The sequence below is a fragment of the Colletes latitarsis genome, chromosome 3, assembly GCF_051014445.1.
Source record: "Colletes latitarsis isolate SP2378_abdomen chromosome 3, iyColLati1, whole genome shotgun sequence".
NCBI lineage: Eukaryota > Metazoa > Arthropoda > Insecta > Hymenoptera > Colletidae > Colletes > Colletes latitarsis.
The window spans coordinates 32,242,021-32,264,335 of record NC_135136.1 but is presented as its reverse complement, the minus strand read 5'-3'; the positions used below and the strand labels follow the sequence as shown (position 1 = coordinate 32,264,335).

Sequence of the window (22,315 nt, the reverse complement as noted above, 5' to 3'; positions counted from 1 at the left end):
ATTCATGGGGGGCGAGAGGGGATCTGTACTCCGTCTCTAGTTCAAATCCCGTTCTTAGATGGCGATACTATACGTTTGCACCAATTCATGGGGGGCGAGAGGGGATCTGTACTCCGTCTCTAGTTCGAAACCCGTTCTTAGATGGCGATACTATACATTGTCAGCAATTCGTGGGGGGCAAGGGGACGACTTTAGCAATACGAATACCTGATATTAGATGACGATATTATACTTTGACACTTTTTACCGTAAATATAGGTATAACTATCGCTTCCAGTAATCGTTTATAATTAATTAATTGGAAAAATATGTAGAGTTTGATAAAATATTAATTAGAGTCGAATAATATTTGGACCAGTTATAAGATATTTTAGAATTCATAAAAATTAGGAAATTATTGGGAAAGGTTGCAGGGGAACGTAAATAAAATGCATGGAAAATATGTATTATAATTTTGATTCCTTATTGATATACACATAAGGAATGTTTTACACATTTCTGACTCTATTAAATAAAAACATGCCTCAAAATCTTGATAGCACGTTTTATAAATAAGTGTAATCGATAAGTAATATGTTTTTATGGTCCTTTTATGATTGAAAATATTTGTTTTTAGGGCTCAAAGAGATTTTTTAATTTCTTGTAACACTGGTGTGATCACTAGATGGATTTCTCGACAAACTTGGGCGTTTTACCATCCGGATTTCCAAAGTGCCCGGAACATTTCCAAAATGCTGGCGGCCTCGCGAAGGGGTGGCATGTATCTTCCAGCTAAGGGAATAATGGGGAGAGGAAAAGAAACGTAAAAATGATGAGAGCACATAGAATTCTTTGAAATTATATCACATATTTTCGTATTACTCGCAACATTATTAACAGATTTAGAAATGAATTTCAATCCCTTCCCCATAATCAACTCGTATGTATGTATTTACGCACACGTTACAACTGTCTGCCCATCAATACTAAATTCAGTGAATAGTTTCTCAACTGACCACCATCCATGAGAATAGGAGGACGCTATAATCATCACTTTCGAGAATTTTCAATGTTAGTATGGCAGTCAGATTGGGTCACGAAAGTCCATAAGGTGTAAGGTCTATTCGTGCAAGAGTGTAAAGAGTGTATACATATAATAAAAGAAGTGCAACATACATAGAATACCAGTTTGCCAAACAGGAATAGAAAAGTAATTTATAAGATGGAAACGAATAAAACTACATAGTATCATAGGGAAGCTAATAAACTTTTGTACTTGAAAATTATCTAAAATCTGATTCAACCAAGGTGCAGGTTATTTAAAATACTACTAATTCAATTTCATACCAAAAAATTAAAAACCAGATAGGGTACAAAATCATTGTTTCTTGCGATCTAATCACAAGTAGAAATTACAGTGAAATTGCGTCTATATTAAATACCAACTCTAACTCTTAGAAGTTATTTGCAATATTCACAGATTTAACTTTCTTGTTTTATTATTACACCACTAAATTTACAAATGATATGAATACTATACTGCTGAATGCACAGTTTGAGATATTCAATTATAAGGGTGAAAGAAAACTTCTGGTATACAAAATAAGAAGATCAAAAAACTATTGCTTCTTTTTAATTCTTTGCACTTTCTATCCATTTAAACGACTTGTACGAACACTCGTGTCTCCAAGTTAATCCACACAATGAAGATTCCACTATTCTTCGGTGTTCCAAATAGGCTGCGTTTCCTCCACGTCGCGACACAAGCACCAAAACCATAATATCGTTATATCGTTATGGTTGACGATCGTCTTTAGCCCTCGAGAGTCAAGTTTTCGTCTCGTATCGGGTTTCGATTGAACTTGAGACCTCTCGTGGCCCTTATCGATATCGATTTCAACCCTCGAGTGTTTCGAACGAAATCGCGCGCTCGACGGCCAGCTTGGATTTTCCTAGCAACGTGTCGACGTGACCACGTGTGCTGCCTTTAGCGAAAATAGAACGTTGCAGTCGTCGCAAAGTCACCGCGAGCGAGGTTGAAATTTACTCTGCTAGCCCGAGTGAAGAATTTCTCGTTGAAAAACTGTAATTTCTCGTCACCCTTTGCCCCCGAACAACCCTTGAACGAAAGATGGCTTCCTGTGCGAGCGACTCCGAGGAGGTCAGTGATTAAGAGTTTGTCGAAACGCACGAAGACTGTTTTCTTATTGCAATTTCACCCACCCACTGTGTAAAATTAATTGAAATCCATCGAGCCTGTGTATGGAAGATTTAAATTATTTTAATTTGATAAAGAATTTAATTTAGAAGGAATCGAGAGCTCCAAGTGTCAAATTTAGTAGAAAAATAATAGTAACGACGCGAAAGAAGATGGTGTGTTTTTAATAGCGACGTAGTACGTGTGATTTAAAAAAAGCTTCTAGTAAACATTACGCTACGCAATGAAAGAATTATTGTTATATGTTTCGGTTATAAATTTAAACTTCGCTGCTCTTGTATACAAATTCTCTTGGATAAAACAAACAAACAGAGGAAGCATTCCAAAATATATTTGTAATGATTATTCGTTATTTTGACTCAAGAATTTTTATTAACTGTTTGTTATATGGGAAAATTTACAATGATTCAGTAGTGGATTAATTTTGGTATGGAACTTTAAACGTTAATAACATTTTAACGAAGCCTCCATCAATAAATTGGTATTCTTTGTTTTCGTCTTATTTTGGCCTTTAGAATCTCCCATTCACATTTTCTCCAAAAGTGAAAAATTTTAATGGGGGATTCTAGAGGCCAAAATAAAACGAAAATCAAGAACACCAATTTGTTATTAACAATTAAATTCAAAAATTCCAAATCGTTCTGGAAAAATTATTTTCGGTTACGGGGGTCAATTATAATCATTTTTGGTCATTACACATACCCCTGAAATCCTACCCATTTTTGAGAAAAAAATTCGAGAAGGTGTGAAATTTTTCGATGGAAAAAAAAATTTTCAAATCATTCTAAAAAAATTATATTTAATTACAGGGGTCAATTGCAAGCATTTTTGGTCATTACACATACCCCGGAAATCCTACCCACTTTCTAGAAAAAAATTCGAGAAGGTGTGAAATTTTTCGATGCAGAAAAAAATTTCAAATCGTTTTGCAAAAATTATTGTCGGTTGTCAGGGTCAATTACAATTATTTTTGGTCATTACACATACCCCTGAAATCCTACCCACTTTCTAGAAAAAAATTCGAGAAGGTGTGAAATTTTTCGATGGAAAAAGAAATTTTCAAATCATTCTAAAAAAATTATATTTAATTACAGGGGTTAATTGCAAGCATTTTTGGTCATTAAACATACCCCCGAAATCCTACCCACTTTCTAGAAAAAAATTCGAGAAGGTGTGAAATTTTTCGATGGAGAAAAAAATTTCAAATCGTTTTGCAAAAATTATTTTCGGTTGCAGAGGTCAATTACAATTATTTTTGGTCATTACACATACCTCTGAAATCTTGCGCATTTTCGAGAAAAAAATTCAGTACTGGCGGAATTTTAAACGTTAATAACTTTTTAACGAAGCCTCCATCAACAAATTAGTATTCTTGATTTTCGTCTTATTTTGGCTTTTAGAATCTCCCATTCACATTTTTTTCAAAACTGGCCGAACACCTTGTATAAATGTATGAATATTTATTTTATTTATTTGATATTGTCGTTCGATAGACTTTGGAGAATTCATCTGACATGGTTATTGAAAAAATATTGTTTAATAGACATTATTATTCAGAATTTTAGCCGTAATTAATCACTGTATGAGTACTTTTCACATCCACTGTATAATTATATTAAATATATTTATATTTAGATTTGAAGAAATAATCGAGCTAACACAAAGCTGACGCACTTACCTTACAAAAACTGCGATATTTTCTTCAAGATTTTTTGACGAACATGTAATCGATTGCATTCATCGTCAATGACAATATTGCGATAATTGTTTCAATATTTCAATATGTTAAATAAGGAATCTATTCCACATTAGGTCAACTGACCCCATAAAAAGGAACAATTCACATTTGCTCAAATCGACCTCCCCATCGACGAGGAGTCATCATCCAAAGGCAGTGTTTCTCAACGAAACTCATTTTTCGTGAATACATTTCGTCCACGAATGTCACAATCGTGAGGCGTGGGTCTACATAGACCCATAAATAAAATCGCGTTACTATTAAATGCGTCTTGCCCGAAATTCCGATCTCGAGACACAACTTTGCACTCGGGATTCTCGATCCAAGGCACGCGAGACGCGCGTGAATCCCCGACGTTCCGTCCGCTAGCGCCACGAAACGCGGTTGACATATTCTCGATCCTCTGAACGCCAGGAAAACGTTCGCGAGGAACGCGGGATCAACATCGCGACAGCTCAACAGTGTCAACGACACGCGCGCGACACTCGTCCGACGGAGTTCGAAGATTTTCATTGCGACAACCGAGCGGGACGATTTGGCAGCCTCGGCTATATTAGTCACGCAAAGGTATTCGCAAACGGCGATCCACATTTGCTCTCACCTGGACGAGAGCCACTCGCTACGAAACGGGAGACGAGTTTGCGAATCCCGATGCTTTGGCTGCGATTGATGATCCATCGTATGACCGTTTCTGGTGATCGTCGTACGACGTCTTATTTCCGTTGAAGGAAGAAAAAATATATCGAATATGTATGTATCGCAAAACGTAGTATAAGTATGACGACCAGACTATAGTCTGAATGACAGATAGCTCCTGAGTGGAATAGCAGGCTCCTATTCCTACCCTCACACTCAAATTCAGATATCTCGATCCACTCCAGTCTCGAGTCTAGTACAATGACCGGAGTATGTATTACGTATGAATCGCAGACGACGTTTAACCATCACTGCTAGCCATAGTTGGTACCTGTTGGCATCTGCTGACAATCTCTAAGTATTACTGCTGGCTACAACTAGCCACAGCTAATCGCTGCTAGCCACTGCTGGTCATCTGCTGACAACGTCTATGTATCACTCCTGGACACTGTTAACCGCAGTTGATCACTGCTGTCCACTTCTAGTCACTGATTACCACAGCTGACCACAACTGACCACTGCTAAGGACAGTAGATGATTGCTGGTAACTGCTGACAACCTCTACCTATCACTGCTGGCCACTTCTAGCCACTGCTGATCATTGATAACCACTGCTACTCACTGTTAGTCACTGTAGACCACTGCAGACCACTGCAGACCACTGCAGGTAAAAATGTTAACATGCAAGCAGTGGTCAGCAGCGGCTTGCAGTGGTCAGCAGTGGTCAGCAGCGACTAGTAATGACCTGCAGTGGCTTGAAGTGTCCAGGAGTGATAGTTAGAGGTTGTCAGCAATTGTTAGCAGTGGTCAGTAGTGGCTAGCAGTAGCGAGCAGTGACAGAGATCGTTAGAAGTTATTAAGAAGAAACATGTAAAAGCAATATTTGTATCGACAATACAAAAATAAACCAGTAGCGTAGGAAGAATAAGTTGTTACAAAGTGCAAATTATTGGTGCATTGAGTTAACTGTTAAAATAGCTAAAATATGAAATATCGAAAGTATATTAAACTTGTATGTCATAATACGATATAAATATTCTATTTACTCATTCCACAACATTAGGTTCTTTTACATTTGTTGCTTCGATATATTCTTGCAGATCTTTTCAGAAATTAGAAATGATGCTCAACTTCAAACTTATGATGATTGCTCTTCCTTTTATATACATTAATTTGTTTGGATGAAGAATATGTTCAGGAGTTTGAAATTCCATCAGTTTGACGTAAATGCATTTCCCATTGTAACGATTGAAAAAGATTATTGTAATTTATACGACTCAGAAGACTACATTATTTATTATTCTACAACTACATATTATAAAAAACTTCTCGTAATCATTACGTCTCTAAGTGCACTGATTCCTCCCTTAAAATGCTAACACGCATTCACACGTTACTGTTTTAATTCCCCTGGGGTCTGCATCGATTTACGAATAGGTTAGGCATAAGGGCAAAGACCGTGGCGCAAAATCGATTGTCCACTAATAAAACAGGTTCCAGTTTAATTTTATCGGGGTTGCGAACGAATGGTGGTCTGTTTCGTAGCATCGTATGAAAACACATCTATTATCTACACTATTTCATCAAAAGAGACCCACATCAACCATTGAATTGAATTAAAAAGATTACAAATTCACACGATCTATTTATTTTTAAATAATTTGTATCCAAGACTTGTCAACGTTATTGCAAACCAGTGAAAAGACAAATGGCACCACTTACGTACAACTGTCAAATTATGTAATCGCGCGTACAGAAAATATAGATTATCAAGTATATCATAAATTATGGGAATATATCGAATTTATACGTTGTTCTAAATAAATTCAACTCAAGGTTGACCGCGAGTTATGCTCGCTGCAACCGTGTCAACTCGTTTGACCGAATTAGTTTTTGTCAGCGGCTCTGGCGGTACGAAGGTCAGCCTTATCGAAGATATTTCAAGCCACAAAAAAAGGTCGCCGAACGCTGGAAAGGACGCAATTTCTTTAGCCGTGACCTTGGTCGGGCGCCAGCGTCCACCCTTGCCCAGACAGTACGCATAATTTCCCCTTTTCATTGGCTAGGGGCTGAGATAAACCGTCGTCCCAGCGGATGAAACGCCACTCGTCGAATTAAATTCGCAAAGTTACAATCGAGCATCCCCCGTAAATTCGTCCCGTTCAATGAATCAGTCCTATCAGGAGCTTCTTAATGAATTTTGGCAGAGTCGATCCACGATATCGCTGTAAACGTTTTCGAAAATATAGCGACCCAAGATTCACCTTGGCAGAACAGAAATGGAAAATAATTCGTGCGAAAAACGTTTGGCACCGACCGTTTCGGACAGCTACGAATCATCAGAGCTGCTCGAACGACTGACAAAATACTTCGAGGCGCGTTCAAGTATAGAAGCTAACGATATACCCGAAATTTAAGCGAATCGTTGTTCCAAGCATCGTCCAATTTGGCTACGAATGACCATTCCCGTCCGGTGGCTGGATCCGAGGAACTTTTTTTCGTCGAGCAGAGATTTATTTATAAGATGGCGGCCCGTCGCGGAAAACTTCAACGATTTCGCCATTCAACGTTTCCCCAGAGGGCAACGCCAGCAGGGGAGGACGATCTAAATCTCAGCCCGGGTGTCAACTCGCGAGTTTTATGAGTCAAATCCGCCGCGGTTATGTAAGCCGGTTGACGCGGATTCGCCTAATTACCCCGAGATCCCGTGGTCGGTGCCAACAGACGTCGAATCGCTGCGCAGTTCACGATCATCGAGAAACCATTCGTTCGTTTCTCGCTTCCGTTGCAAACCGGTGAAAATTATTCCTTTCTCTTATGTTTTTTAAATAGAAATTATTATTTCTGTATTTGATTTTTATTAAGATTGTACTTTGAAAGGTCATTAGCAAGGGTTGATATTCAAGTTTATACAGGGTGTTCGGCCAACCGTGGGAAAAATTTTAATGGGGGATTCTAGAGGCCAAAATAAGACGAAAATCAAGAATACCAATTTGTTGATGGAGGCTTCGTTAAAAAGTTATTAATAATTAAATTCAAAAATTTCAAATCGTTCTGGAAAAATTATTTTCGGTTGCGGGGGTCAATTACAATCATTTTTGGTGAATACACATACCCCTGAAATCCTACTCACTTTCGAGAAAAAAATTCTTTATCGAAAATATAATGTGAGGCCAGAAATGCTTCTTTAAAATGTTATAACTTCTGAACGGATTGGAGGATTTCAATGTTTAAAAAAGCAAATAACGCGTATTTTAGTGAAGAGTATGTAGGGATTCTAACAATATCGAAAAAGTTGTTCCTTGATACCGTAAAGTGAGAAAAACCCCTATAAAGATGGTCCAACTTTCAAACGACCATAACTCCTATAATACTTAATATATTTCAATGAAACTTTTTTCTGGAGTAGAGCTCAGGGGTACCTACAAAAAAGTATTAAACAATGTTTTCATACGACGTCAAAGAAATTGATTAAAAATCAAAAACGAATTTTTAAGAAAAATCGACCAGGGGTAGGTGCCCAAACTTTTCGGCGAAATTGAAAAGTTTCATTCAAGAGTCAATTACAATCATTAAAATTTTTCCCAGGGGTGGGCGAACACTCTGTATAAATTACAAAATTATTAAATATGGTTCAAAATGTTAAAATCTGACCCTTTATTCTTGGGAAAACTCGTTTTTTATATTCGATATAAGATGGTGGAGATTATTCCCTCCTTTTATTTTCTTGCAATTGCAAATTTCGTTGCAAACCAGTGAAAATTATTCCTTTCTCTTACTTTTTTTAAGTAGAAATTATTATTTTTGTATTTGATTTTTATTAAGATTGAACCTTGAAAGGTCATTAGCAAGGGTTGACATTCACGTTTATATAAATTACAAAATTATTAAACATGGTTCAAAATGTTAAAATGTGACTCTTTATTCTTGGAAAAGCTCGTTTTTTATATTCGTTATAAGATGGTGGAGATTATTCCCTCCTTTTATTTTCTTGCAATTGAAATTGTTACTTTTATTAAAGTTAAACCATGAAGGCCATTAGCTGGAGTTACTATTCACGTTTATATAAATTACAAAATTATTAAATATAGTTTAGTAGATTACTATGGCCCAAAAAGTTTAAAATATTACTCTTCATCCCTGAGAAATCTGGTTTTCTACTTTTGTTATAAGATGGTAGACATTAGGCCTTCCTCTTATTTTCTCATAATAGTAATTATTATTTTTATATTTGATTTTTATTAAGGTTCTACCTTGAAAAACCATTAGCAAGGATTGATATTCACATTTATATAAACTACAAAATTGTTAAATATGTTCCAGTAGATTAATATGGTTAAAAATGTTAGAATGTGACTCTTCATCCTTGGGAAAACTAGTTTTTTACTTTTGTTATAAGATGGTGGAAATTATTCCTTCTTATATTTTTGCAATTGTAATTGTTATTTTTATTAAGGTTGTATTTTGAAAGATCATTAGGAAGGGTTAATATTCATATTTATATGAATTACAAAATTATTAAATACATAGTCTAGTATATTAATATTTTTCAAAAAGTTTAAAATACAACTCATCATCCTTGGGAAAACTCGTTTTTTATTTTCATCATAAACTGGTAGAAATTACTTTTTTGCAATTTGAATTTCTTTTTATATTTGATATTTATTAAGAGTAAACCTTCACAGGCCATTAGCAAGAGTTACTATTTACATATACGCAAATTACAAAATTTATCCTTTATTTATTATCTATGATGACTTCTTCGTTAATATCGTTAATTAATATTCGTTATCGTTAATAAATATTAAATATTATTAATTTCATCCAATTCTTCAGCTCTTTCAATCAAAATAGAATAATCTACTTATCTTTCAATTTAGACCAACGTATGTCTCACATTTTTTAACTTTATACATACTGTTTCGTAACAAAAAATAATATCGATCATTCACTAATTATTTCATAAATACTAGGTGTTACTAGAAATGCTTTGCAATGGTTTGCATCGTCGATCATCGAGCCTAACAAGTAATAATAATGTTTCAAAAATCACAATTTATTGTTTCAAGCGTAAAACAATTTCCGATCGTATTGTTCGAGTTTTTCGCGAGGAACGAGACAGTTCCCTATTGAAATGAGGAGGAATTTTGGAATGCTGGGTCAGTTAATCATCGTCGTGAAGTTTATTCGTATCGCTTGGATGTTTACAAGGACGCGGCGTAGTCTTCATTCACACGAAACGAAACATCGCGCGAGCCCGTGGCTTCTGGAATTATTTATATCCCGCACGTGCTTGGGACCTGATCCGTCGCGTTACGTTAGCTTCACACGGACATTCCGGACCGTTTTCTTGCATACGTTCCGTCGGTTTTCTTTTTTCCGCGGTGACAACGGCCCGCCAGCGAAAGAATGCCCACGGGGCATCGCCACTCGAAGGACGTCGATGAAAATCTCGATTAAATCGCGGTCGAATTCCTTCGAATTAATTTTAGAAACTTTGCAACGACCACGAACGGACCGGGGAAATTTATCGAAACAAAGAAAAAAAATTGAACCACCCAACTATTGTCATTTTCATTTATTTTATTTTATACTCCCCATTTTTCACAAAAGATCGTATTGCAAAACAGTTTTGTTCGAGACTCTTTCGAATCGTAATTAAAAAGAAGGAATAATTTGGGAAATTGTTCGAAATCCCTGAATTTTTCAGTGAAATAAATTCGTTGTAAATACTGTGAAAAATATGGATACTAAAATTTGTTCTATTCAAGGTAGTTGAGTTTAGCTTTTGGAAAAGATCACTCGAATGATTGACCATTAACGCAAGAAATATATTTCTGCATCTTTTTAACATTGTTTCCTATTTAAAAGAAAACGATAAGGGGAAGATCTAAGTTTTTTTTGGTTCAAATTTCGCGCTACTCGAACGCGACTGTCCATTCGTGAATAAGTAGATACTTCCAGTCATCTGTCAGACACTGTTTCGCTAAGCGTGCGCGCGTTTTAAGTGAAAAGTGCCCGTCAATAATCAGACATTCTATACTGGTCATTTCCAGCAGAATATTTGGAATGTTTCAGAAGTTTTAACCCTTCAGATACGACACCAACTTTAATCTTAAATGTATTTTAATATACGATAAAGCCCGTCGTTCAAATAGTAATTTTTTTTAAGGAGACATGTCACTGTAAAGATGTTAAAAAATAGGCTAATACGATGTCCACTATACTTAGGTGATAAAGTTTGCTTCGTAAATATAAAAATACTCGGTTAAGTTTTTGCAATTAACAAAGGCACTTGAAGGATTAACACTTTGAGTGCCGGTCACCGGTGACCGACACGATGCTTTCCGGAAACGTTCATCCTAAATAAACTTCTAAATACCTGAATGGTTTGAAATGAAAACTTTCATAATTTTGTACATATTTTTACTCTCTATAATCTATATAAACATATTAGGTATGCACTTGGACTTTGTTTTTTATACAGGGTATTTGGCCAACCCTGGGGAAAATTGTAATGGGAGATTCTAGAGGCCAAAATAGGACGAAAACCAAGAATAGCAATTTGTTGATAGAGGCTTCGTTAAAAAATTATTAACGTTCAAAGTTATGGTCAGACATTATATTTTCAGTAATGAATTTTTTTCACGAAAATGTGCAGGATTTCGGGGGTATGTCTATTCACCAAAAATGATTGCAATTAATCCCCCTAGCTAAAAATAATTTTTTCAGAACGATTTGAAAATTTTTCTTTTCATCGAAAAATTTGAATATCTAATCGAATTTTTTCCTCGAAAATGTGTAAGATTTCAGGGGTATGTCTATTCACCAAAAATGATTGCAATTAACCCCCCTAGCCAAAAATAATTTTTTCAGAACGGTTTGAAAATTTTTTTTTTCACCGAAAAATTTCAGGAGCTACCCCCTGTCGATTTTTCCTAAAAATTCGTTTTTGATTTTTAGTAATTTTGTTTGACGCCCTACAGAAAAATTGTCCAATACTTTTTTGTAGGTACTCATGAGCTCTACTTCAGAAAAAAGTTTCATTGAAATATATTCACAATTGTAGGAGTTATGGCTGTTTGAAAATTGGACTATTTTTGTGAGGTTTTTTTCATTTTCCGGGGTCAAGGACTAACTTTTCGAATATTTTTGCGATTTGTACATATTCTCCACCAAAATACGCGTAGTTTGCTTTTTTAAACATTAAAATCGTCCAATCCGTTCAGAAGTTATGACGTTTTAAAGATTCGCATGAAAATTCGGGCAGACGTTTATGGCCAGAAATTATATTTTCGGTAAGGAATTTTTTTCTCGAATATGCGTAGGAATTCGGGGATATGTGTAATGACCAAAAATGATTGCAATCTACCCCTGCAATCGAAAATAATTTTTTTAGAACGATTTGAAACTTTTAAATTTTTAGGGTAACAGACAATTATGGTCAGACATTATATCTTTAGTAATGACTTTTTTTCTCGAAAATGCGTAGGATTTCGGGGGTATGTCTATTCACCGAAAATGATTGCAATTGACCCCCCTAGCTAAAAATAATTTTTTTTGAACGATCTGAAATTTTTTAATTTAATTTTTTAATAACTTTTTAACGAAACCTCAGTCAAGAAATTGATATTCTTGAGTTTCGTCTTATTTTGGCCTCTAGAATCTAAAATTTTTCCCGGGGGTGGCCGAATGCCCTGTATATTGTACCCTCATGCTTTACCAGTTTATTTTACCCTTTATCCACACATTTCATTGTTAAATAGTTCGTTCAATGTTCGTTTCTCAATTTTATAACTTAGATTATTCTATTCTGGTAGCCTCGAAGACAACCTCGAACGGTTGATTGAAACCGTTGAACAGGGAGAATTTATCGATTTTAATATAGCAAGTTTTATTCCTAATTTATTACGATGTTTACGTCGTTCGAGCGAATAAAATAATTCCGAAATCGCGTGTACGCGTATAGATCGCTGTCTTGGAGGCAGGAGCAAATTGAAGACGAAACGAGTCACGAACATCCACCTAATTCTCTGCGATCTAACCGTGAAGGATGAGTCCGAAGTGCACGGTCCATCGCAACACGGTCCAAACATTCTTTGACGCAGCAATAGATATTTTTACTATGCGGACGCATCTAGTATTTTGATAACAAATTCCTGAGGTGGCTTGAAATAAATTCTTGAAACAGCTTCACCGAGGCGAAGTTGCACTATTTCTTTTTAAGGGACACCTGCCATTCCTTATCAATTTCTAAAAGCGAAAATAACTCTGGTAGAAACAACAGAAAATTGAGATTGTAACAATAAATTACACATTTTCGATAGTCTTTCATTTTTAATAATTAAAATGTCATCGAGATTATTCACTCCGTTGGTTGGGGATGCGATAACACGTGAAATGCAATAAAATGCACGTATTGTTAGTAAAAAACGATACGAGATAACTCTTCGAGCTTTCATATTTTTCAAACCGTAAGTCGGATAGTATGTGCAATGGAAGCTTTTATTGCATTTGATATTGAATTTCTGATAAGTTGAACTGCAGTTTAAGCTCTCTGGCGGTTGATTAAACCCGGCAATAATTTTATAATCACCGTTATCGTTATTATCATTTATAATTGCATAGTTATATGTAAAATCTTTTTTTTACGTAATCGTTACGACCACACTACGCACATTGATCCTCGTAAACCACTTTGCCAAGTACATGTTATCATCCATCTCCCGCTGGCTCGTGCATACACACCTGTTTTCCTAAGACTAAACAAATCTCGAAATTATCTGAGCCAGTGTTTCTCAGACCTCACCTTCTTAAAACTGCTTTTTTCCAGAGAAAATGTACTTATATTTGAATAAAAAAATTTTTTTCGTAACTCGAAAGAAGCAACTTTGATGGGTACAAAGTTTACACTTTCAGGGATCGTTTGAATCTTGAAACAAATTTCAGAGTAAAATAGAAGGCTCAACCTTTGAAACAATTGTAGGAATGGATGTGAATGTTTATTAACTGAGGAATGTCTCGAGTGGATCTTCTGCAGAGGGGTTCAATGATTAATTTGTTACCTCTAATTCCTACACTAATATTAATATTAATAATTCCTACACAATATTATTTTTTTAATCGATTGGATGGTTTTGTGAACGATAAAAGTTACGATTTTAAACCGGTCTGATCGTGGTTTGAGAGACACTGACCTAAATCGCTTCGAAGGACGGCTGTTCTCTCAAAATCTATTTCCAAATCGCGACGTTCCACGATACTACTAGCGTAAATTTCTTCCAAGACGCGGAACGTCATCCGCGGAATCCGACGAGAGCTCGAGTGGTCGTTCGATCGTCGTAAATAAACAAACTTTCGAACCGGTCGTTGCGCGGTGCGTATGACTTCGGGCGGCCATCTTTGCTCATTCTCCTTTTAGCGCGAACTTTCGAACGCGTTCCAAGTGGCTCGCGCGGGACTGACACCGTAAAAGGAGCATTCGTCAACTGCCGGACGAACCGGAAACGCGAAATTAGATCGCAGTTTTTGCGTCGTCCGATGTGCACGGCCATCAATGAACGACTACGTCAGAGAGTTGCCCTCGAGACTCTAATAGTAAACGCGAAATTCCACAGCCGCGTACTCACTCTACGTCGCACGGAGAACGTTTCACAGTAAATTTACTCGTGATGCGTCAGAGAATTCTCTGTTCTCAAACGGGGGAGGGTCCTCGCGATACGTGGGCTGCTTACGAATGATTCATTTCGTGCAACGAGTAGAAAGAAGTGTCTTTTTGGCTCTCCAAATTCCCGAGGAATGCGTCCCGAGAATATGGAAATATTTGGTCGAGTCACAAGTATAATTACCGACTTTTCGTACTAGTTTTTCTCTTTTGACTTATGGTGTTTTGACTCTAAATCGTTTGCTGTATGCATTTCGTCCTGGGGCCTGCTAATGGAACCCATCAATAAAGGCAACCCAACTATTATACTAGCAAGTTCTGCTTATTCTTTTGTAACATACGTTTGGTAAAAGCTTTATGAAGATGTATAGAAGCAGAAACAACAATATGACAGAGAATCCTTACACTGAGGACTGTGTTTGTACCGGGACATTGGATGTTGGGTCGAAGAGCGTATATACATATGGGAATGGGAGGTCGGTCAAGTACTTGTGAGAGAAACAAGTTGAGTGTGGCCCTCTGCTGGCGAGTGCAGTAACTGTCCCCATAGGTATCAGCCAATTACCAGACACAGTGTATTGGTTTCCGAATTTTTTGGAGACATATTATAATTTATTTTGTGATACTTAAGATTGCAGAATGGATTATGTGTAAATTTTGTTGAGGACATTGTTTCAAAAAGAAACACGTATTTCTCAATAAATATGAGACGAAGTCGAAAACTTTTCAAACAAATAAATTTCTTAAATTATACTCTTTTTTATTACTTAAGTATCTTTGGTTTTGCTTTCTCCTTTTTCTTTTTCTGGGGCTATAAAAAGCTTTTGGAATATTGTTCGAGGGGATACCAGGGGATGCTCGTCAATCTTCCTTGAATGATTTAGCGCCGATACGTTGCCGATCCAATTATTCCGGAACGGCGTTTTCTAAATTGGCCGGGTCCCGCGTGACGAGCGTGCGAAAATTTAGGAAATTCTAACAACCGCCACGATGCCAAAAAGACACCGGAACAAGTGCCGGTTAACTCGTTTAACGAGGTGATCGCGTTACCGTGTTCTGATCGTCCCGAATTAACTTTCGACCGGGAACAGTTTATCAATGACAAACCGACGACCTACGAGCTGGATCGAGACGGGGAACGCGCGTAAATCGAGGAACGAACTTTTTACCGATCCAACGATTTCGAGTTTTAAAAATAGACGAACGCAATGCTAAACAAAAAAAACTTGCGATAGTTATTCGAATTCCTGAAATCTCTAAAGAATTTTTGCAGGGCCTCGTTTGTCCATCGAAAGACGATAGAAACAATATTATTTTGCTTCTTTTACGAAAGTCTGCACAGTTTCGAAGATATAGCGCAAAAATTAAAAAGAAATTGCGGCTAACTTTTTTTTTGCTTCCTTCTGAATTGGTCTTCGTAAAATGAAATACGACAAAATGTCTGTTTTCGATGGTTGCGTTTGTTAAATATCAGGGATAACTCTTCGATTCTTGGATCTAACGTCAACGCCCAACAAATTAATTTGCATTTGATTTTCGTTACAAATCGAAGAGAATAATGTTAAGAAAGCTTAGAAACTTAATAAAAATTAGAAATTCCGTAGCAATTTCTCTGAGTGGTTCCTGTAGACATAGTTAGACCGAGAGAGCCTATCGATCATTTCTTTTTTATCCATGTCAGTAGGGAACTGGATTGTTGCCAATGAGTGTGTCTCTAGCCAATACCTTATGAACGTTAATATAACATAAATTTATCGATCCAACTGTTTCTACATAAATCATTACCAAAACCCAAAATATTAATTACTTTTTCGTTCGTCGAATAGCATTTCTCAAAGAAACGAGAATTTGTATTTGTAACGTCACAATTTCCTACTTTCCAGGCGATTCCATCCAAGACGAAAAATATGGAATAAATTTATCTCGAACGAGATTTTGTTTTCAAAGTTTTAAACTCAAATCACGAGAATGTTCTCGTTCTTTTAATAATCAATTTCAAATGTTAAAATGGCCCAAGAGTGGTGGGTTCTCGAGACGTTAAATATAGTTTCATTTGCCATTCGTGGCGCGTGAAATGAGTCGCGTTCGTCGGATAGTCGAAACGATTCGTAATTATGGCCATGTGCAATAGTTGGAATTTCATCGAAATACCTCGGTATTTAAAATTAGCCCAGGAATGCGAAGATTCCCTCGTATCGGTTCAAACGGAGATCGCCGTACTTGCGTATTTTCTCTTCCGAATGGGCATCGTAGAGGTTTTCACGAAACTCGACGTTCCACGAACGATCTAATCTAATCTAACCCCGTATAAAGATAACAGAAATAAGGATTTCGAGTATTGATGACTCTATTCCCATTTGTGGATGCTGCTTTGCTGCAAACTCTACTTGTAAACACGTGGTGAAGTTTACGACATGATTATTAGTTCAAAAATAAATTACATTCCGAGTAGAAATTCCATAGTCTATTAAAAAGTTCCTGTCTCTTTTGAGTAACGGAAAGGCTAATTAATAATAGAATTAATGTATATCTAATAGAAATGAGCTGGTCGTTAAGAGAAACTCCCACGTGCAAATTAAGGAGCCTACGCTTTAGGTTGAAATAAACACGCCAACTAATCGAAATTTCATCTTAGTTGGACAAAAATAGCAGAAGTTATAAAGGAATCACAAACCCACAGATTTGGAAAAAATTCGATAATGAAAGGAAATAGGGCGATACACAACCCACCAATTAAACAAAATTCCATTTTACTTGGATAAAAATAGCTGGGATTATGAGGAAATTACAAACCCACAGATTTGGGGAAAATTCAACAACAAAAAGAAACATGGCGATGCACAGACTAACCAAATAAAATTTCATGTTACCTGGATAAAAATAACAGAAGTTATAAAGCAATCACAAACACACAAATTTGAGGAAAATGTATTAACAAACAGAAACATAGTGATACACAGTCCACCAACTAAGCAAAATGCCATCTTACTTAGATAACAATATCTAAGATTATGAAGAAATCACAAACCCACAGATTTTGAAAAAGCTCGATAAGAAAAAACATGACAATACACAGATTAACTAAACAAAATTCCATCTAACTTGTGCAAAACTAGCAGAAGTTATAAAGGAATCACAAACCCACAGATTTGGAAAAAATTCGATAACAAAAAGAAACATGGCGATACACAATCCACCTACAAAACAAAATTCCATCTAACTTGGACAAAAACACAAGAAATTATAAAGCTATCACAAACCCACAGACTTGGAATTTTACATTAATAATATTAATGTCCCCCGTGATTGTACGCCTATGCGTGCGATCCTGTACAATGGCGTGGAAGGAAAAAGTTCGTTAAAAGCGGCGATCTCCGAACGTAAACAAAAACAAACGCGGCCAAACGGAATCGTCGAAGATGGATTCGAAGAGGTTCGTGAATGAATTTGTCGGCAGAAAATGTGACCAGGATGGAGTCGAAGATTCATCATTTCCGGTGCACGGACTCGCCCGTTGGCATCCAATCAAAAGCAACGAATTCGCGCGGAATTGGCTCGCGAAAGCGGCGAATATTTCGGCTGGTGGCGAGCCGGCTCTCCGGAAATTCTTGGTGGGAGCTTTTTGACGTAGCTACCATCTTATAAAAAGACGCGCGGCGTCGCGACGCCGTATTCACCGGCCGAGAGTCCGACAAGACACTATAGAACAGTTGATATCGCGAGTTTTCGATTTTTCTCGCTATTCCTCACAACAGTATTAATAGTTTAATCTCTAATCAATTTTTTTTAAACGTTACACAGTGAAATAATGTCGTCAGTGATGTATGTGAGTATCTTTCAATACCGTGTCGCGTACGGAGTTGGGCGAAATTTTTATTCAAACAATAGACAACCGATGAAAGTTTTTATTATAAATTATTAAATATTTCATTCTGTGCTTCCAATTATAATTTTTATTTGACGAGTACAGGACAAGTGTTTGTTGTCAATTTTATTTTGAAGAATTCAGAATCAAACTGTTTATTCGAAGAGTTTTAATTTGTCGATTGTAAAATATTCAATAGTTTCGATTTTAATTTTTATTTGACAAGTGTTTGTTGTGATTCTGCCTGTCTCTGATAGCAAACGATTCGTTCAGCTTTCTGTTTTCAAACGGAGAAGCGTGCTCCGCTCGAGACTCGACAATGAACTTGACTCCGACGTCTGGTTAAAACATTCTTATTCCACTGAACTACTCGCGGTCCTTTCAATCGTTTCTAGCGCTACGGTACTCGCTCTGACGCTTAAAAGCAACTGATTTGTTTACAAACGTGCATCGAAAGTAGCGTACAAAATTTTTAAGTAATCGTGTGCACTAAAAATTCCAAAAAATTCAAAACATTGGAAACGAAATCGAAGCACGTTCCATCAGGCATTTTATAAATATTAAAGCAAATTAAGCAAATGCAAAAGTTAATATTGAAATATTAGAATGAAAACTAAAACAAAAATTCCCAATATTAATGCATATAATAATATTATATATAAATTTTAAAGTATACTCTCAGGTATACTTGCAAAACTCTGTCGCAATCGTTTAAAACTCGTAAAGAAAGCAATCATCGAACAAAGATGTTATCTTTCTCTCATTCTGAAGTCGAGTGTAATAAACATTCAGAATTCATCAAGTATCCTTGCAGTGTATTGTTCAATAAATGTTTTACAAAATTTTATGAGCAATAATATTGTATAATTTTTACTTTGTTTCACCTTGTGTGTTATTTTCTTTTTGTACTAAAATTTGATTATTTTTAGAACTACATTGGATAAAATTTATTTTATTATTTTCGAAGCTTCTTTTGCGATTGCGTATGAGAAGTATGTATTTCACGAACATTATTCGATGGCATTGACAGGTTTGAGGATTAGAAGCCCCACTATTAACCCTGACAACGAGACCACAGTGTTCCCTCGACTGTTGGACGTTTCTTCCCCATACGAGTATTCCTCCGCAGTTTTTAGAAAACGTAAAATAGTGTTTTCGAGTTCCTCGTTTCACAATTTCACCGACATCAATGCATTATTATTATTCGAGTTGCGTTGTTTCATTTTTAAAACGATGGAAGTCTCAGTTTTCTTGCTTCGAAATATTTCAATACGCCTCTTTTAGGTTCTTGTGATTTTATAAACACGTTAATTATGATACGCCATCATTTTTATAAATACTAGTTGAATAAAACAAATATTTTAAAGAAATATTGAAAAGCCTTGTTTATCAGTTTGTTATGGAAACTATCTTTACTGAATCCCTTCCAAAAGTTGAATTTATAACATTTAAACAAAAGATCAGTTTGCAATGCTTTAAGTATCAGTAATAAAATAAATGAGACCACTAAATTTCATTTACATTCGTTCGTTCAACTTTTTATTTGTCAACACTCCGTGCTGTTAAAATGTGTTCGATCTTTTAAAAATAGCACCTTTCTCTAAAGTAAAAAAATCAACGTATTTTTCTGTGTTGCAGGAATCTTTGAGTGACAAGGTAGCGATGTTCAACCAGTACGCGAACACACACAAAGACAAGCAAAATAAAAATCCGTTCACGTCCGGATTGAACCTCGAGAAGCGTACGTTCTCCAAAGAAGAGTATGGCAGGTGAGTACATAACAAAATTCAGTTTATAAAGAAATCGAGGCAAGTAACAAATGAAATTACATTTTAACTCGAGGAACCAACGAAAGAGATTTCAAAATTATTTCTCCAACCGTTTTTCCATGTTCTAATTTTTAATCGATAAGATAACTAAACGAGTCGTTGATTTCAGACCGGTAGCTGGATCTCTGACGGACATTCGCGGTCGTAAAGCCACAGCACATATTCTGAAAGAAGTGGTCGAACTGTGCGAGGTGATCTATCACGAGGGCACGCCATGTCGAGATCAACCTGAGATCACCGCCATCACGTTCGGCGATCTTTTCAACATTTACACGCACATCAACGACAAATGCGTGGGCCTGCTGCTGAGGGCCAGAAAACAGAAGTTCGTTGACTTCGAAGGGGAATGCCTTTTCCAGGTAAACGATCTACAATCAAAATGCCCCAGAAAATATTGCATATTTCAAAACTTTGATTCTGAATAGCTCTAAAAGCAATCTAAAAGAAATGGGGGAAGTTTTATTCAAATAATAGACGAGCAAATTAAGGAACTCTCAAATTTGGTATCTATTTCTTTCAGAACGACTCATTCTATAAGTAAAACTTTTTTTATTCGTTATTCGTAATCGTTTATTTGCAATACTTCACACATCCACGAATAATTTCATCCTCGTTGAAAAAGTAGATTGATACTAGGAAAAGATGATCGAAACTTCGGAGTATAGATCGAGTGAATCATAGTTTTGTTTCGTGCAATACTTTCAGGGGCATATTACTACTATGAATTGTACTTTTTCAATTCAATTCTCTATAGTTCACGGGCATTTTTGTTGTTTTATTAAACATTTGCAAAGTCTCTATCTTCTTGATAAAATCTTACCCTTTGTATTCTTTTTATAATTGAAGTTTCGTAAATTAAACCTCCATTATCGTTAATTTCTTGCAGAGACGGGACGACGATGTACCGATATACTTAGTGAAACCTATCGCAGAGATCCGACAGACGTACAACCAACGACTAAAGGAGATAACAAAAGAAACGCCATTAAGTTAACAATGACCCCCCTCCACGTCGTTTCTTTCATTCTTTGATCGCTGACATATTGCATCGTCCCTGTTATCCTGTATTTATTTACGACACATAGAAATAACGCGAATGACCATTGAGTATAGTTTGTAATTTCTATTTGAGCCTCGAGATCGCGTACGTGAAATGAGTGGGTGAGAATTTGTGAGTGCTAATGTAGAGCGACGTAAGGAAAGGAATACGTAAAATGTGATATTCTATAGAACATTAAAAATAAAAGTTTTTATAAAATTCGTTGCAGTTTCTCTATCGAGTATCTTATTTATATTAAACTTCGATCTAATCTCGATGCAATCGTTTAATCAAGCATTGTTCACTTATCAAGATAGAAATTATCAGATCGTAAATCGCTTAAATGCCTCGTCGCGGTTATATCATTCTTAAGAAATGTCAAATTTTTTAACTCGAAGTATATCTCACATATTTCAAAAGCAAAAATGTATCTCATCCATCCGACTGGATTATTTTACTTAAATTTATTTTCTATAGCAAGACAGCGTCAGTATTCTTTATTTAATGAAAATTCAAGTTTAAGTATCAGAAAATCGAAAACAGTTCGCTTCGTCTTTTCTGTGTATACGATAGAATTATAGATTTCCATGTTATATCATGTTAAACTCAGACTCCAAATGTCTATTTAGAATTGTACACTAGTAAAGTTTAAGATTTAATAATGTTTTAAAAATACGCGTGAGAATAAACTCTGTAACGCCATTAGATCGAACGTTTAAAATTTGCTGCGCGTTTGGGAGACGAATCTTCCAATATCTGCGTCAACCAAGATGGCCGACAGATTTCCGCACAGCTGTTCGAGGCGTCGACTTCGAATATACACGACTCTATAAATAAACGCGTGCAGAAGGTAAAGGAACGGTAGAACGCAAGTTGGTATTCGAACTATTCGGACACGTAATTAAGTTTATTTTTTTTTAACCTCGCGACGCGGGAGGATTTAAATAGGAACGCGTTCGTATAACCACTTGCCCAATTTGCTATCGCGATCTTTTGCTTCTTGACTTTTCCATTATCTTCGTGGAATTAAATACTTTCCCTTTTCTATAAAAAGAAGGATAGAAATTTCTTAAATTTATGTTTCAAAGTTAATAATTTTGTGACATGCAACAAACACAGTATGTAAACGAAAATCAGTTACAAAACTATGGGATACTTTATAATATTCTTCGTACACTTTACAATTTAGAAGAACTTGGAAAAAAATATTATAAACAAAAATGAAACTCTTGATATTCGTTTGCCTGGAAAAAGTTTCTTTTCGAGTTAAACGGGGAAAGTGGTTCGAATAATCGGGACAATCCGGGCGTTCGATCGCGTTGGAGAACGGAATCAGTACAGGGGTCG

At 36.1% G+C, this 22,315-nt stretch overlaps 1 protein-coding gene across 3 annotated transcripts; it reads left to right on the top strand.

Moving 5' to 3' along the window:
- The first annotated feature begins 1,989 nt into the window (after positions 1-1,989).
- Positions 1,990-21,187, top strand: LOC143340376 (actin-binding Rho-activating protein). Of its 3 annotated transcripts, none has more exons than XM_076762245.1 (4): positions 1,990-2,140; positions 19,739-19,869; positions 20,039-20,288; positions 20,816-21,187. In XM_076762245.1, exons 1-4 carry the CDS (start codon positions 2,111-2,113, stop codon positions 20,921-20,923), a joined length of 519 nt encoding a protein of 172 aa, XP_076618360.1. In that variant the 5' UTR covers positions 1,990-2,110; the 3' UTR covers positions 20,924-21,187. The 3 variants fall into 3 exon arrangements, with proteins under 3 accessions (XP_076618360.1, XP_076618361.1, XP_076618362.1); XM_076762246.1 differs by lacking the exon at positions 1,990-2,140 and adding an exon at positions 17,902-18,061; XM_076762247.1 differs by lacking the exon at positions 1,990-2,140 and adding an exon at positions 19,223-19,241.
- The last annotated feature ends 1,128 nt before the right edge of the window (positions 21,188-22,315 follow it).

Bases quoted from the DNA above. Each gene is read 5' to 3' on its own strand.
- LOC143340376 (XM_076762245.1), top strand. From the start codon at position 2,111: ATGGCTTCCTGTGCGAGCGACTCCGAGGAG. The intron at 2,141-19,738 runs GTCAGTGATTAA...TCTGTGTTGCAG, and splicing joins GTGCGAGCGACTCCGAGGAG to GAATCTTTGAGTGACAAGGT. The intron at 19,870-20,038 runs GTGAGTACATAA...CGTTGATTTCAG, and splicing joins TCCAAAGAAGAGTATGGCAG to ACCGGTAGCTGGATCTCTGA.